Source organism: Rousettus aegyptiacus, unplaced genomic scaffold (genome assembly GCF_014176215.1).
Source record: "Rousettus aegyptiacus isolate mRouAeg1 unplaced genomic scaffold, mRouAeg1.p scaffold_m13_p_2, whole genome shotgun sequence".
Lineage (NCBI taxonomy): Eukaryota > Metazoa > Chordata > Mammalia > Chiroptera > Pteropodidae > Rousettus > Rousettus aegyptiacus.
Genome location: NW_023416295.1, coordinates 120,477,085 through 120,494,621, shown reverse-complemented (window position 1 = coordinate 120,494,621; position 17,537 = coordinate 120,477,085). Strand labels below are relative to the sequence as shown.

At 38.4% G+C, this 17,537-nt stretch overlaps 1 protein-coding gene across 1 annotated transcript in view; it reads right to left on the bottom strand.

Annotated features, from left to right (window-relative positions):
• Positions 1-12,025, bottom strand: part of GNS (glucosamine (N-acetyl)-6-sulfatase) — a 37,338-nt gene extending 25,313 nt beyond the window's left edge. Inside the window, exons 1-6 of the mRNA XM_016139905.2 lie at positions 11,678-12,025; positions 7,529-7,588; positions 4,378-4,584; positions 2,604-2,669; positions 2,074-2,172; positions 390-557 (exon numbers count right to left, since the gene is read on the bottom strand). Coding sequence (XP_015995391.1) covers positions 390-557; positions 2,074-2,172; positions 2,604-2,669; positions 4,378-4,584; positions 7,529-7,588; positions 11,678-11,869 — 792 coding nt within the window. The 5' untranslated portion in view covers positions 11,870-12,025. The remainder of the gene's footprint in view (positions 1-389; positions 558-2,073; positions 2,173-2,603; positions 2,670-4,377; positions 4,585-7,528; positions 7,589-11,677) is intronic.
• Positions 12,026-17,537: the final 5,512 nt, after the last annotated feature.

Genomic DNA, 17,537 nt, shown 5'->3' with positions numbered 1-17,537 from the left:
GTCACCCCTCTTTTTCCTACGCCTCGCACCTGGTGAGGGCCACCCAGAGGAGGCTGTTGCAGGCCCAACTCGGCTCCAAAGGACATGTCTTAGCCACTGCCAGACAGAGGAGAGCCAGCACAGAGGTTATCAGCAGAGCCTGTAGTCAAGAAAGATGGCATCTCTTTAACAATCCCTGTGGACTCTCCAGCTGCTCACTGGATATGTGGTAGGAACCTCATCTGTACTTTGAAGCAAGTTTATACTATCTATTGTACTACAGACAGGTGTAATTACCTTTCAAAGATCTGGAAGGAAAACCAACTACAAGGCTCAAAGGTTCTTTGACTAGTATATTATACAGTTACCTATACGGAGTATGGCTTAATTCAAGGAATAAGGGAAGCTACCGTTCCATGAATGTTGAAGTTCTTGTTTCTTGGTGCAAAGACATCCTGAAAGGTCTTCTGGTACTGAGGTGCGGCTGTCCACGGCGAATGAGGCGCTGGAGTGGAGATCATCATGAAGAACGGTTCAGAGTTGGACTTGTAATCCAGGAAGTCCAAGGAGACATTAGCCTGACATACACAAAGATTTGTCATCTCCTACCCTAACCACTAGTTGAGGACTTGATAGATATATGTTCTCTGGTGAACAGAAAGTACAAGGTCCTATTAGCCTTTAACCAATCTTAGCATACAATCTATGTTATGGTCATTTGCAAGCATACTGTCGGAACATATATGTGGCTTTTAGGCAATACTTACAAAAACTGAAAAGCATGCCGTCCTAAAAAAGCAAGTAAAATCTTGATGATTTTACATATCTAAAAATAAAGTGTTATGCTTCCCATAATAAATAGTAATTTGGCTATTTTAGTATTAATTTACATTAATGAAGCTCAGAGTATATACATTCAATACCTTAAAGAATGGAGTCAATCTAATTCACAACAGGAAAAGGTATACTAAGTTACCTTATTTTTACAAAAATGTGTGAAGTTGGTATCATAAGTTAGGTCAGCTAAAGTAGCTAAGCTAAATCAGTAATATTAAATCCAAGTGAATCAGACCAGGACTTTAATTTACATGGACTTATGTTCTACATTTGCTCATCTGGAGATACTTTATAAAAATGAAAGCATCCCACACATGCGAATTGTTCTAGGTGATTTAGTGTATGTGTTGCCAAAGCAAGCTCTGTTCTAGCTGACTTATAGCCTCATTTATTCCCGAGGCTAAATGTGAAAGACACTGACTGTATTAATTGCCTATCGTCACCCTGCCTACCAATTTACTATAGCCTTGTCAGAAATCTGTGGTTTCTCCAACATGCCAGGCACACTGCTGCCTCAGTGCCCTCACAGTTTCCATTCCCTGTCTGTGGTACTCTTTCCCCTGACCTTTACAGTTCACTCTCATCTCCTTGCTGATTGTTTAAATATTATCTAAGTAACCCCGATAGCATTTAACAAAACAAATGAATGTGTATGTACATACACATACATGTAAATAAAATCAGCCACTAAAAAGTTACTTTCCACAGAATCAAAGACTTTGCTTCATTTACTGCTAAACATCTGCTATAACAAGTGCTGAAATATTTGGTGAATGAATGCTCTAAGGAGTTATCATTAGAAACACCTTGGACAGGAAAGGGAAGTCCCAAATTCACCCAACTTCAGTATTTTTTATTAATATATAAATACACAATGCCTAAAGAACTCCCGTCTCCCTATCCCCCAACCCTCATGATGAAGCCGCCATCTTGTAGCTTGTGAGTAAAACTGCAGTCAAGAGTAGAAATCCTTACAAAGCGAAACCTCTCCGAAATAATCTCTTTAGTCTTAGAGATTAGCCTTTGGAAAAGGGATTGTTGCTGGGATTTCAAGAACATTAGATCTTAGCCTGGCTTTTATACAAAGAAATATACCCTTAGGAGTTTTTAATCAGTTGGAAATATTCTTTGGCAGTTAGATCAAGTTATTATTCATTCACATTGCCCAAGATGGATAAATACAACTACAGGTTTTCTAGGCAGAGTCTTCAATCAAGTGTGAGCCAAATCTGCAAGGACAGAGCTTCAGTAACTCACTAAAACATCTGTCAAGTAGTCCACGCTGTAGTTTTCACCATGCTTCCGTGCCTTCCCGTTGATAGAGAGGGTATAATTATAGTATTTAGAGTTCTTTTCCTATTAAACAGACAAAAATAAAATTTGTTATGAGGTCAGTACACAAAATGAAAGTCAGAAACCATGCTAGGCTAAACTATACTCTGTTTAAAGAGTGATAAGATATTGGAAAAAAAGAATTACTCAAGTCAACATTGGATTTTTCAACTACTATTTATTAACTACTAACATAGTTTCAATAATATATCCTACTCTAAAAAAAACAAACTAGGAGTGGATCAAGTAGAACAGCAAAATGTTGTTAAATCTTCTGTAATGCAGGAAAAATATCACAACAAAGTAACTCACAAGTCAAAAGACTTTCCTTTAAGGAGATAAAACAGCCAATCATGTGGACAAGTTGTGTCAATGTCAGAGCTAAATCAGAAAGTAAACATATTTTGCATTGGCAGGACTGTATGTAATTGTCACTAACTTCAATAATCACTCACCAAGGCATACCAATAACTCCATCCCAGAGGAACATGTTCTAGTCCACCTGCATCCGGAGCTCCATACTGAAAAACAAGACAAGCAAGGCATAAGAAGTCCTCAGATATGAACAGAGCACAAAGAAACAGGAAACTTTTGGAATGTTTATATCAGTCCCTGAAACATGGTCAAGTGCTCACTTTCCGCAAACATATAAACCAGCAAAAAGTAAAGAAAACTATACTCTTAGAGATCTCTGAGGCAGTAGTTAGCAAACTATGGTCAGTGGGTCAAATCTAGCCTGCCTACTGTTCTGTATGCCAGCAAGTTAAGAATTTTTTTTCCAGCCATTAAAAAATATGAACACAAATCCAAAGAGGACCATTTTGTGATATGAGACAGAGAACGTGAAATTGAAATTGCAGTGACAGTAAAGTTTTATTGGAACATAGCCACATTCATTAGTTTACATGTCTATGGCTGCTTTCAGGCCACAATGGCAAGCTGAATAGCCACAACAGACACATATTGTCCTATAAAGCCTAAACTATTTACTTCTAGCCCTATATAGAAAAAGTCCACAGGGGTCATTTGCTGAACTACTGAGAGCATAGGCTAAATAGTCCAACTGACCTGTGGCTAACAGCGAAACTAATCCGACTATTAACTATCAGCCTAAAACTTCAGTTGTCCTGCTGATGAAATTCTGGGACTCAATTTATTTGATAAGATGAATAAGTGAAGAGACCACAGAATCATCCCATTGTATCGTGACAAGGTTTAATACTGCACATGTAAGGCAGAATTTAATACCTGAGAACTAAATCTTTGTATTTCAAAGAATTTCTCTTTTATTTTGTATACAGGATAGATGACCTTTCATATATAAAGTAGCATAGGTTCTTTTTATGACCCATAGCCTTAACCCAATAACCTAGTATCAATTATTTCTCATTATTCTTTTCAAACTGGCTCATCTTCCTTCAAATCCACCTAATTATTGTGGGGAGGGGGAGAAGTAAAAGAAATGTGAGATCAGATATTAAAATCTCTAGCAACCACAGATCTAAAGCATATAAGAAAATGTACATCTTCTTTGTCTTGTATCCCTACTTTTACTAAAAGGGACAACCTCAAACACTCTCAAATATTCTATTTCTTTTAAGCTTGAACTCTGACTAAAAGCCAAGGCCAATTGTGGTGGATATGAGGCCATGAAATCTGGCACTGGTGGGTCACAATGAAGTATCTCTTCATCCATGTCCACAAGGCCATCAAACCCACTATTTGGCTGTATATTTTAATGTCCTGAAGATCTCAGGCTCTTGGTGCTCTTTATCATTGATTTCTCTACATTTTGTTCCTACTTTTCAGGTTAGAAAATAGGTTAAGCATAAGTTGTTCTAATTCAGAGAAGATACTAAGAGGAAAAAATTATTCACTCTGATCCTAATAAAGAGGAGATGGAAACAAAGATATCATGACAGCCACATGACAAGCAGAATTCTTGAGGAAAAAGGGGAAGATGCATCAGACGGCAGCAGTCCTGGGATAATTTTAAATAAATGCTCCTGAAAATACTTAAAGGAATAACTATAGTACCCAAGTCATGCAAATATGTTCATGTAGGTAAGTTCTTATTTAACAGGCAGATTAGGAGAAAACAACATATAACAAAACCCCTTTAACATAATTTGAATGGATGCTAAAATACAATTAATATGCATTACATTAATTCACATTTAAACGGCTGTTACTTTTTTTTAAAAAAAAGGATTAGATCATTCAACATACCTCATTTAAGTATTTCCCTGCAAAAAAGGTCTGATAACCACACGCTGATCTGAGAATTGCTGGGAAAGTATTCGGTTCCTGAATCTTCTGCCAAGACCTACTACTGCAGTTTCCCTCTAAAGTGTTGTTAACAACGTGATGATTATGTGGGTACTTCCCTGTCAAGATACTGGCTCGGCTTGGGCAGCAAAGAGCACTTGGCACATACTACAAAGCAAAAAGAACAAAGTTACACAAGAAAGATGGACTTCTTGTCATTTCTAAAGAAAATGTAAAAAGCTGCCAATACTTTAATTTCAAATTTCTAGTTTCCCATTGAATAGAGATTTTCTTTAAACATAACACACTTCTGAGCTGCTTTAAGTCACAAACTAGAGATAAAGCAAACCAAGAGAATAGATTTCTTTTTCAGATGGTTTCTTTCTGAAGGATAACATAAGTTATTCTAATCTCAGCTGCCTAAGAAATATTTACATGCAAGGAGCACAGTGTGGTGGGAGCCAGGTCTTAACTAAAGATAAAGGATACTACTTGAATGCAATGTAGCTAAGAAGTAGAGGGTAATTTTCAGGGTGAGCTATAGCTTTATACATTTCCTGTACTGCCTTATACACGGGACATGGATTTCTATGCTGTTTCTATTAGCTACTGTTATCAATATATTTAACCCATTATACTCAATAATATTTGTATAATTTTTAATACACATCACCAAGCCACTTTACAGATGGTAATACTAGCTTATACTTGCACCAGCAGAGAAGGAATGCTCATTTGAACACACCCTTATCAAAATTACATATTATCCCTTTTAAATACTTAGCATTTATTTGGCTTTTCAAATTGCATTTGACATTTTAAAATACTGGTGAGGATGAACATTCTCCACACGCATAGTGACCAACTGTTTATGTGAATGGTTTGTTCACGTGCTTTGCACATTTTTTCCTCCTGAGCTGTTGGTCTCTTACATCAAATTTAAGGATTCAGTCATGTTACAGATACTTCCCATTTTTTACTTTTGCCCTTTAATTTTGTTAGATGTTTGACTTTTGTAAGTTTTACATTGGTAACTCTTAATTCTTTCCCTTTTTTGTCTCCTGACCTATTTTTAGGCCAATATCACACTGTTTCCTATATCTGCATACTATAGTATAGTATCCAGTAGAGCATAATATATCACTCACAAAGTTCTGTAACTTTTATTTACAAAGATCTTAAATAACCATTACTAGCCACCACCAGCTATTCCTAGAGTCTACATTTTTTCCTGCTACATGAATGGGAACTTTTCTCCTGCTATATTTCTCTAACTGGTTTTATGGAAGAAAATTTTTATTTTTTTCATTTCTCCCTTACTAAATGCTATTAAGTTTTCCAAAAATTCTATTTTCTAGGTAGAAAATCCAAACAAGTGGAAACATTTGTCTTTTCCCAAAAGTTCTACCTCTTAATTCCATGAGATGTATGCCAACAACTAGACAGTTCAGAACAACATTAAGTGGAAGGTATTTTGCACTTGTCTTCTCCCTAACAGTAGGGGCATGAGTCTTTCACCTTAACTATAAGGTGTGCTATTTGTCTGAGGTATTCATCATAAGGATATATTCTTCCAAGTTTAATAAATTACCAGGAAAGGATGCTAAAACTTCAGAGGACTTCCAAGCATCTACTGAGAAGAACATATAATTATCCTTCTTTCAACTATTAATACCACGTTGGTAGACAATACAATTATACCCATTATGTAGTATCTGTGGGTTCTGTATCCGCAGCTTCAACCAACTGAAGATATTCATAATCGGGAAAAAAGTTATGTTGTTGATGTGAACTATATGTAATTAGGTCTATGACATGGGTACGTCTGTATGTAACATGTACGGTCTTTTTTTCTTGTCATTATTTCCTAAACAATACAGTATAACAGCTATTTATATAACATTTACATTGTGTTAGGTGTTATAAGTGATCTAGAGATGATTTAAAGCAGGGGTGCCCAACATCTGGGCTGTGGACCAGTACTAGTCCATAGCCTGTTAGGAACCAGACCACATAGCAGGAAGTGAGTGTCAGGCAAATGAGCAAAGCTTCATCTGTATTTGTAGCCACTCCCCAGCACTATCATCACTGCCTCAGCTCCACCTCAGATCATCAGACATTAGCTTCTCATAGGAGCATTGGTCATAGGTGCCAAAAAGGGACCAATGAAAGTATACAGGAGTATGTGTGCAAGTTACATACAAATACTATACCATTTTATTTACCTTCCACTTAATGTTGTTCTGAACTTTATTTAAGGGACTTGAGTATCCACAGATTTGGTATCTTGGCTGCTGGAGGATGGTCTAGGAAGCAATCTTTCACAGATACTAAGGAATGATTGTACTTTCTGTAAGTCAGGCACTGATATAAGTGCTTGCTTTACATGTATCAATTCACTTAACCTCACAAAAACCCTGAGATAGCTTTTAGCACCCCCATTTACAAACGTAGAAACTGAGGGCCAGAAAGGTTAATAACTCGCTCAACGTCACACAGCTAGAAAAGAGGTAGAGAACATTGAAATCTAGGCAATCTAGCTCTAGAGTTGATGCTCTTAAGCACAATTCTATGCTGCTGTTCAATGGATTTTCTGATATTAAGCTAGGCTACCACTTACTTGGGTATGTATATGGTTCTTGAATTTGTTAGTATTTTGAGTCTTTGCGTCTGTTTATATATGTTTTATATATACATATATATGTATACTCATATATACACACATATATGCAGTTGTGGGTTTTGTTTTCCTATTACCTTTGTCATGTTTGGCTATCAGGGTTAATTAGGCTTTGTAAAGTGGCCTGAAAGGTTTTACCATGTAGCAGTTTATATAGCATGAATGTCTGGTTCTTATGATTCATTTTCAAAGCTCAGTTTTAAAATTATCTAGTTCTGAGTTACAGATCAGATTGGCTTAGAAAATACCTGCAGTTAATTTTCAACTGGTAAGAAGTAATTATTTAATTGAAAGAATTTATATATCACATTAAATAAAGTCCTTCCTTCGGATCAGGCATTTAACTAGATAGAAACACACAGATTACACTAGACTACCCAAAAGAGAGTGTTTCTTCTTAGAACATAAAGACAAATTAGCTTCAAAACTTACAGCGCTGGAGAAAGTCATCCCCATCTCTCCGATGAGAGCCTTGGTTTTCTTTAGTGGTGTCTGTAAAGTAAATATCTGTTAAACAATTTCTTTAAACCAATAAACTACAACACACAGACCTAAATTCATGGTTTTTGCATCTTAACTTTTTTTCCCCAACGGATAAGCTCTGACACTAAGAAATGGCCAGGAGAGTGTGATTCTGGAGATGAAGCAAACAGGTTTGGCTAGTCAGCGCTTTCCTATGCAAAAGTTCAGGAGGTTGTAATGCTTTCAGGAAGGTAAAGTTCACAGCTGATGGCATTATTCTAGCAACACTGATTTCAATGTAATGAAATTTTGTGCCCTTTTCTCATTAATCACCAGCCCCCTTATGAGATAGGGCAGACCTCTAACTATTAATTCATCTCTAAAAGCGGGATGTGGGAAATCATATAAAAAGGGCCTTCCACCTCTTAAAACAAAATATAATACTCAGGTTCTGAAAGCCAGCAATGCCCTGAAGCTCGGAAACCTACTCAAATACCAGACATTCAGTGGTGGAGCCCAGAAACACACTTTTCGACTAACAGCTCACAGCTCTCTGCGCTAGATAAATCACCTCAGGTAAGGACTTGAACTGGATGGCAAACAGGTATGTATACAGAACCCTGTCAAGCAAAAGATTAATCAGAAATTACTTCGTTTCTATCCTTGCTTTTTATCTTTTGTTTAAAATCTAAGACACGGACAGGTACAGGGAACTATTAATACCAAATCCCATAGTGACAATAAAAGTATGAAGACGGTCCTTATGCTAATCTTCATTTAGATTCCACACAGCAAGAACCATTTAGGAGGCTCATTTTAGTCGTATTATGAGTCAGTTCATGATTCTCAAGTACTTTTGAAATCTAAGACCATACTGAATGCAGCTTTAAGTGTACTTTGTTGTATTCCTTAAAAATAATCCAAATATATGTTAACAACAGCCTCATTTTCAGTACTGCATAAATGACTGTCCTTATTGCTTTATATAGATAGTAGAAAACCTAAGGAACTTGTAAGCTCAAAAGGATGAGAATTCTTATTTAAGAAGAGCTTTGATAATTTCATGAGTAGATCCATAATAGGTTCCCAGGTAATGCTAGAGATATATAATGTCTTTGCTAACCTTTATAAGCAATGTCAGCAGCCACGATCTCCCACAAAACATCACTGGGTGCTACCCTCAGGTAAAGAACACTGGGCTGAATAAAACATCAGTTGGATGTTATAGTGAGGACATAGGGAAGGGAAACAAGACAAAGAATAAGTGGGGAAAAGGACCATGTGACTCAATTACATGAAACTTAATTATCAAATTAACTAATAAATATGCAAAGCTACTGAAAAATATCTGATTTATAGTAAGACTATACTGTGTGATCATGACACATGTGTTAAACACTTAATTTGTGCCAGGCACTGATCTAGGCAAATGATAGAATGTCCTTGCCCAGATGATTCTTATACTCATGTAAACAATCATTTTGGGCAGTGAAAAGTGTTATAAATGGAATAAACCAGGATTATGTGCTTACATATGGTGAGAGGAAAAGAGGAAACTACTTTAGATGGGTGGTCAGAAATGCCTCTTTCAGAAGGTTACTTCAGCACTGAGAGTCACATGATGAGTCAGCCATGCAAAGGTCCAGGATAAGATGCTTATTGGCTGAGTGAATAGCAAGTACAAAGGCTGCCAGAGAAGGAAAGAGGCACATGAGACAGAAAGAAGACCAGTGTGGCAGAAGCAGCACCGTAAGAGAGTGGGATAAAACAAGGTCAGAGAGTTAGGCAGAAGCCAGAGAATACAGGGTTGCATAGTAGGAAATTTATATTAATAATCGTAAAGACCTTCAAAGACGAAAGATTCCACATTAAACCACAATCACGCAAATACTATAATCGTTTCACCTGAGTTAGTTGGTCTAGGGGAATAATTACTATTTTGCCAACTATGGCGGCAATTCATGATCTTTTTTGGGGTCAGAGACCTCCCTCTCTACACAAAAATGAAGATAACGTACACAGAATATTATGTGTAAAAGAGTTCCATGACCCACCCTGGTGCCCCTGAATGTCACCTGAATGTGTAATTTATGGGATAAGTAACTTTGTGAGGTGAATATGGGAAATGACATCTGGTCAGTCAGTATTATCATAGTATTCTCGAATAGGAGAAAGCACAGGGCTGTAAGATCATAAGACACCAGGCTTGGCCCCTCATTAGCTATACGAAGCTTAGCCAAGTTACTTACCCCACTCTAATTTCCTCTGATTTGAGATAAGGACAATACCTACAGCAAACTACAGCAAAGGACTCCTGTGATAACTGAAGCACAAGTATAAAACAACTCACACTCTAGCTCCAAGTAGGATCTCAAATGCTGTTACTGTCTTAGCTCTTCCCCTTCGAGTCCCATTTGACAACTAGTAATAGGATATTCCGGAAAAGTCTACAAGAGAAGCCAGAATTCTCCAGGTAGTTGAGAACATTAAAGTTGTCTTCTTCCCTCCACTAAATTTGGGTTCTTCTGTCCAGTATAAATGAACACCTATTAAAAAGAATCTGCTATGGTTTAAAGAAGCAAATATTAACATGTTAAAGGGAAGAGATCTCAAATACATATACACAGACCACATCTGTGGTCCACAAGAACTGAAGTGAATTCTGAACACACCTTAAAAAGTGATGAATTTTTTTTTAACAGAGGTGTGAAAGCTTTATTTTTAAATTATGCTTTAGTCACTAAACTATTATTAATTCTTGATAGAGATGGCTTGCTTTTCTGGGTAAAATACTTTTCAAGGACACAAAATATATATTTTCTTTTTTAAAAACAACTTTTGTGAGGAGGATAAGCCTAGCTGTTGGAATGGTGGAAAAACAAAGTAAAATCCAGAAGGGCAATTAAGTCAAGATTCATCAATGTCAATGTGGCTGAGTAGAAACTAAAAGGCAATGAGGCATATGTAGCAGGAAGAATGGACTCAAATTGCAACCATCTTAAACCTTAGCTAGAAAAGACTATCATACTCTGAACATAGCCCTGAGTAAGAAACACATTTTAGTTCACAACCTAGAAATATACACATAGTGATACGCTTACCTTTACTACATGCACCATACACTTTCTATTCTACTTTATTTCATAGGAAAGTGAAAATGCTTGTAGCTACTCACTGACTTCACAACTCACTCAAGATGAAAGACACTAACCTGAGGTGTTACCACGCAGTAAAAATTAGGAACGTCTTGCCTGTTTTCATAATTCAGCACTTAGCTGAAAGCAAAAAGAGAACTGAAAGCAAGTACGCACTTAAAAAGAGGAATACCATATCCAAGGGCAGAGCACTAGTCAGGATTTTGTCCTGACTGCCTCAACTATTTATGTGCCTCAGGTGAGCCACTTTCTGGGCTTTCATGACTAGGGAGTTGGGTAGATGTTCCTGAGGGTCATACATTTTAGAACCCTAAGATACAGAAGCAAAACTGGGAAAGAATTAAGTCTCTTGACAACACCCATTTGATATAAAATGGAACACTGACAGTAGCTAATGAATCAGCCAGGTGTTCAATTAGGCTAATTGGACTTTCTTGATTCTTGAGAGGCAAAGCACACCCTCAATATTTCGAAAACCTACCAGATTAGTCCATTTCAGCATTTATTTTATACATATCAAGCACTGACACTGTCCACAAGGACAAAGGCAAAGAGGTGGCCTAAGTCCTCACAGAAGGAGCCTGATTCGTCCTCCGAGCCTCTAATCCTAAAGAAAACCAAACACGGCTTGCATGTTCTTAGCCAGCACCTGCTCCTCATTGGTGCAACCCACCCCTAACTGGCGTCCACCTGTTTATCTTGAGCTATGAACGCAAACTCCGCAGCAGTAGGGTCCAGACTAGCAGCTCTGTGTAGCCCTGTGTGGTGCGTGTATGCGTGTCAATCCAGAAGAGCTGCTGGAGAAAGGAGAGGAGAGTTCTGCAGCCCCTCAGACCTGCGTAAAGGGCCTGGCTTGGCAAAAGCAGCCAGTTCAGGGAGTCGGGTGGGGATGAGAAAAGAGGGCAAGAAACCGGGGAGTCAGCCCAAGAGATAGAGGGGCGGGGCAGAAAGAGAGAGGAGTTACCATGCCGCCGAGCACTTCATCCTGGTCGTCGGTGAGGAGCAGCACCACATTGGGCCTCCGAGAGCCAGCCGCCACCCGGGAGACCTCCAAGCAGCAGCCCAGCGAAAGCAGCAGCAGTGCTAGACTGCAGGAGGGGAGGCGGTGGGGGCTGCGCCGTCGGAGCCCACTTGGGGCCAGAGGCAGGAGCCGCATGGCGGACAGGGGTCCGGGGAGAACCCCGGGACGGTGTTGAGAGACCCGCAGGTGGCTAAAGGGTAAGAGGCTGATAAGCCACGAGAAGAAAAGGCCGTACTGCAAAGGCCAGGGGCTAGGGTCAGGCGTTTTCTCCCCGGGCGTGATCACGTGAGCCGGGACTGGGGCGGAGCACGCCGTGTGGTCACGTGACGGGCGGCCGCGGCGGGGCGGAGCTACGGACCGAAAAGAAGGGCAGGCGGGAGCAGAGAAGAGGGAAATCCGGAAGTGGGTCGAAACCGGCGAAGACCCGGGCGGAGTGCGGGGCGCGCACTTCTCTCTCAGTGTCAGGCTCTGGTTGGGTTCTGGAAGGACCTGTTTTTGAGTACTTGGTGCAAAAACTAGAATGGAGGGAAGATAAGTCGAAAAGGAGGAGAGATTCAGCCAAGTAAGCGATTAAGAGAAAGGAGGAATATATTTACTAGATAGTAAGATCAGCTGGTGGGAGTAAAGTCGGGCTCTACAATGTTTTAATTCCCCAAGACAACGAACACTAATTGAGGCTCCTTATATTTAATCGTTTTGATTTTGTCTACAACTCAGCTGTTAAATTTGGAGCTGGATTACAAGTCAGGTCTCTTAACTCTTAAGCCTGATTATTATTCTTCAGCTGTTACAGTGGTTTCCAACCAACAATTTTAGGGATATCTTGACAGCCTAATGTTTCTTGGTGAATTTTTGAAAGCCCCCTTAGAAGATGTGGAAGGATGTGCACATTGAACAAAAACAAAACCTCTGAAACATGGTCACCCAACCACATTATTAAGTAACCTTTAGGGAACAGTGGTAGCTCTAGAGCAGCTCTATCATGCCCCTCTGCTGAAATCTATGAAAACAAATATCCTTGATAGGGCGAACTGTCTGGCAAACCTTATTCGTAACTCAGAACAACAATGTGATCGCCTCCTGGGTCCTAACAAAGTGTATTTTCTCTAAACTGGGTGATTCAGCACAAAAGATCTTTTAAAACTTGTGAAAGCACTATACTATAAGGTCAAAATAATTGTGGAAGTACTTCGAAATGCTATATATACAACTACAAGTATTAGGCAAAAGGAAGTATTGCTCCAATTTTCTACCTGGAGGCACATTCTGAACCAGGGAGTCAGAGCATCCCATAAAGAACAAAGTAGAGTTGAGGGAACAGAGATTAAGTTTAGGGGAGGCCGAGGCAGCTGGAAGTTGTGGGGCAAAGTTCCAAACCGGAGAAAGCTGTGTAGATAAAAAGCTCCATAAATCTGCATAGATATCCTTTTGAATGCTAGAGGTGTGTGTGTGCATGAGGTAAAGGTACCTTAAGGTAAGACAATGAATGACTATGGAGATATAGTAATTTTCAAAGGAGTTGGAGATGTTTGAAAACCAGGCAGGAAGGAAAGATTCCTTAATCACAAGAGACATTTAGTTGAGAACCCAGAAAGGGGTGAAAAGTACTGTATGCCTATGATAACAAAATTTACAACAAGAATTCAAGATATGAAGCTGATCTGCAAGAACCGTAACTTGCCTGCCAAAACAAGGTCCTCATTCTTTAAAGGAAAACTACAAAAACGAAATATTCACAATATGAAATTCACAATGTTCTGCATCCAATAAAAAAATAACTACACAGGCCTCCAAACAGGAAAATATGACCAATAACCAGGAGGAAACACAGTCAATAGGAACATAATAAATAACAGAAATGAAGGAATTAACAGATCCGGGTGTTAAAACACCTACTATGACTATATGTTGTAACATAGATTAAGCACATCTAGACTCTCTGGACATCCTACAGATATCCATCTATAAATATCCATCTATTACATTACTGATGTAATGCTGATCAGGCAGAATGAATAAGAGGCAGCTAATGTTGCTGGAATATTTGATATGACACATGTACTCCAGATGGTGGGTGCTAGACATGAAAATTCAGGGACTCGGCGCTTCAGTTAACAATTTTAGGGTTTCAAGGGTGTGCCAGGGCATTGCCTCCAGAGAAAAAACAAGTTGCTACACCTTGCATTTCTTACTATAAAGAAGGAAGCACAGTGTTAGACCTTTTTGTATTCTGTACCTAACCCATTCCACCTGGGGATACTGCCACAGCTCACATAGTTCCCTCTTTTGCACAGTTTCACTTTCTGCAGTTTCATTTACTCATGGTCAACCATGGTCAGAAAATATTGTATGGAGAATTCTAGAAATAAACAGTTCATAAGTTTTAAATTGTATGCCATCACGAACTCTTGTACCATTTCTCCTCTACCCAACACAGGATGTGAATCATCCCTTTGTCCAGCGTGTCCATGCTGTATATGCTTCCTGTCCATTAGTCACTTAGTAACCATCTTGGTTATCAGGTCCACTCTCGAGGTTTTGCAGCGCTTATGTTCAAGAAACCTGCATTTTACTTAAAAATAACTCCAAAACACAAGAGTAGTGATGCTGGCAATTCAGTACGAAAAAATAAAGCCTCTTCTTTTAAAAATATTATATTACTTACAAAATTCAATGGGGTTTATCATGATACATGAGTAATATCAAAATCTTACAAACTGCAAAAAATATTTTTGGTGTTATAATTTATATAATACAATAAAGATACCTTATCAGTGTGATATCTTGATTGATTATGTGATTTTTTTCTGGCTTGCTTTCCTGTAAATCTATTTGTTAAGCTATCAAAATGTGTACTTTTAGCAACTTCATTTTTAGTTGATACATTTGAAAGCAATGTCAGTTGCTCTTGGCAAATGCATTATGCTAATATTTTTGATGATATTTAATTTTGAGGAGAATATTTCTTTCAATGTAATTGTTACCAGAGCTGTTAAGAGTATTTTATAGGGTGTATAACAATGCAACAAATTTTTGACAGATTATTTTAAAATAAAAATTTTAGCACATGTAGAGCTGGTGATTCTTGTGAAACAATTTTTCTGCAAACTTAATTGTTCCTGCAGATCAGTTTTATTCTGATATGAATTTAATTTTAAATGTAAATCATAAATATTGTAATTTTGCAATTACAAAATCATAACTGATGTAATAGCTACATTTTAATATTTCCTCTGACATTTTCTATAACTTGCGAAGGGTGTACAAGAAACCCCGAGGAGCTTCAAGCTTCTGTGTGCCTGTTTATGCATTCTGTCACTGCATCTTCAATTACAAGTGAAAATTAAATTGTTTTTATCACTACTAATTGGTTCATCTGGAGCTTCACATGAAAATAATATTCTTTTCCATCAAATGTGATGATCTTTAAATTTAATGTTCATTTCTAAGCATGTGGATATTTGATTTGTCATGTTACAGAAGTTTTTAAAACCAAAGACTCTAAACTTTTTGAAGAATTCTAATAATTTTCTGATGTGCTTTATTACAATATCTATATGTGTTTTTATTTTGTAATGATTTACAAAGTATATTATTTGAAAGTATATTATTTGAAAGCTGCAGTTCTGTTCCAGCTCTCAAAAATTTGTGCAAACATCGCAAAGATGGGATGTGGGGAACAGATGGGCAAGCTAGACCTCCATAGAAGTCCCAGCACTGGCCTTATATAGAGCGCCTTTTCTTTCCTACTGCTGTCGCCACCACTACTGCTTCCCCATTGTTTCACACTGCTCTTTCTGCTGTGGCTGCCGCCAGCCTGGGCTCCATTTTTGCTTTGGAGCCCAGAGACTCCCTGGACTGCCCTGAGGCATGCGCAAGTGACAACTGCTTGTTATTTGACTGCTGCTTCCTGATGTATCGCTGTCCTGCTTTATCTCCTCTGTTCGTGCATACAATCTCTGCCACTAGACTTCACTTAACAAGACATAAGTTCAAAGATAAAATTGGTAATAATTTCAAGATGGTGACAACAAAGCATTAAGCCAAATGTGGGGACCTTCTGAGAGTGAGGCTCTGTCGAAGTGCAGAGGTCACATCTTGAAGTCTGCCATGGTGGCAGGTCCAAACCTGTGACGCAAGTAACTTCTGTATGGGCCATACACTCTGGCAGACCCTATCATATTCCAGGGGTCAGAGGTGGGAAATAATGCAATGTGGAGCAACCCAATAGGAAACTCATAATACGAGCCCCTGTGGCTTTTCAACAGGGTCACACTATCTATAGCAGGAATTACACATCTTTTGAAAAACAGCTCCTAGTTTACTGAGACCTGATAGAGATAGAACTGTTGACCAAAAGGCACCAAATGACAATGTTTCCTGAACTATCCATCTTGAGTTGGGTCCTCTTGGATTTCACAAGTCATAAAGTTGGTCAGGATCAGCAGTAAAACTACATAAGACGAAAAGGTATATCCAGAACCAAGCATGAGCAAGACCAGAGGGCATAAACAAGCACATGAAGAAGTAGCCCCGATTCCTATATCACTCCTCATGGTTACCCCTTTACCCATCTCTCAGCTCACATCTAGGGTACTGTATGACCAGCTGGAGGAGGATATGTTGCTTTCAATTGGTTTCAATTGATTTATGGATAGAACATCTTGGCGTATGGTGCAAGGTGGTCGGACATGAACAACGGTTGCACGATAGCCTCACTCAGGGTTGGCCTTAAGCAACAGTGGTGAGAGAAAAGCATACTACTGGGCAGAGCTTTGGGTGCTACATCTAACTATCCAGTTCTTGTGGAAAGAGAAGTGGTCTGAGGTTAGAATATATATGGACTCATTGCCAGTGGTGAATGGCCTTGGATGACTGGTCATAAGCCAGGAATGAAAACGACTGGAAATGAGAAATAGGGAGGTCTGGGGTAGAGCCACAAGAATGGACATATAGGAATAGACACAGTATCAAGATCTTTGTATGACATATTTTTGCCTACCAGATGGCATTCACCAACAAATTAGACAAGAGCTTAGTCAATTGCTAGCAGGCCGTTGTCAGTGACTACCTGAGTGCTGGCATGAGAGGTACCTCATTTGCTCTCAAAAAATAACACTTGAATACAGGTGAGAAATCAGAATTTTGTTTTCCAGCTTGATATACATTTAGCAATCACAACTTTTGCTACTGCAAATGAAAGGTTATATTCTGTCACTTTGAAATCCAGTGTAATAATTAGTTATTAATTAAACAGTAATCAGAAGATCCGCAAAGTTCCTCAAATTTTATGACTTAAATGTCATTCAACATTATAGCTCTTATTTATTGACTGTCTACTATGTATTACCATGCATTTCCCAAAATCTAAGGTTTGATAGCTTTTATAAGTACAAAAATCCCATTTTTACTTCTCATCCCAATTTTTTGGATTGAAAAATAAGAGGCTTCTCCATGTATAGTTATTAAACTTAAAATAGAGGTTGTGTTGTATTATAAGAATGTACATAAATTATAATCAACAAAATTAAAGAGCAAAAGAGAGCCACCGGAGAAGCTGAAATCTAGCGATGACTTTTTACATTTCTCTTGTGACTCAAGAATGAGTAATCCCTGACAGACTAAAGTAAGAGATTAACTGCCAGATTTTAGAAATCAGCCATTCCAAGAATAATCAAAGTTTTCATCATAGCAATTCAGTCTTTATGTGTATCTCTGCACATGCTGAAAAAAATTAGCAGGTCATCAAAAATGCTGAGAGTTTTGTTAAGGTAGTTTTAAATAATGAGTGTCAGAAGGTTAT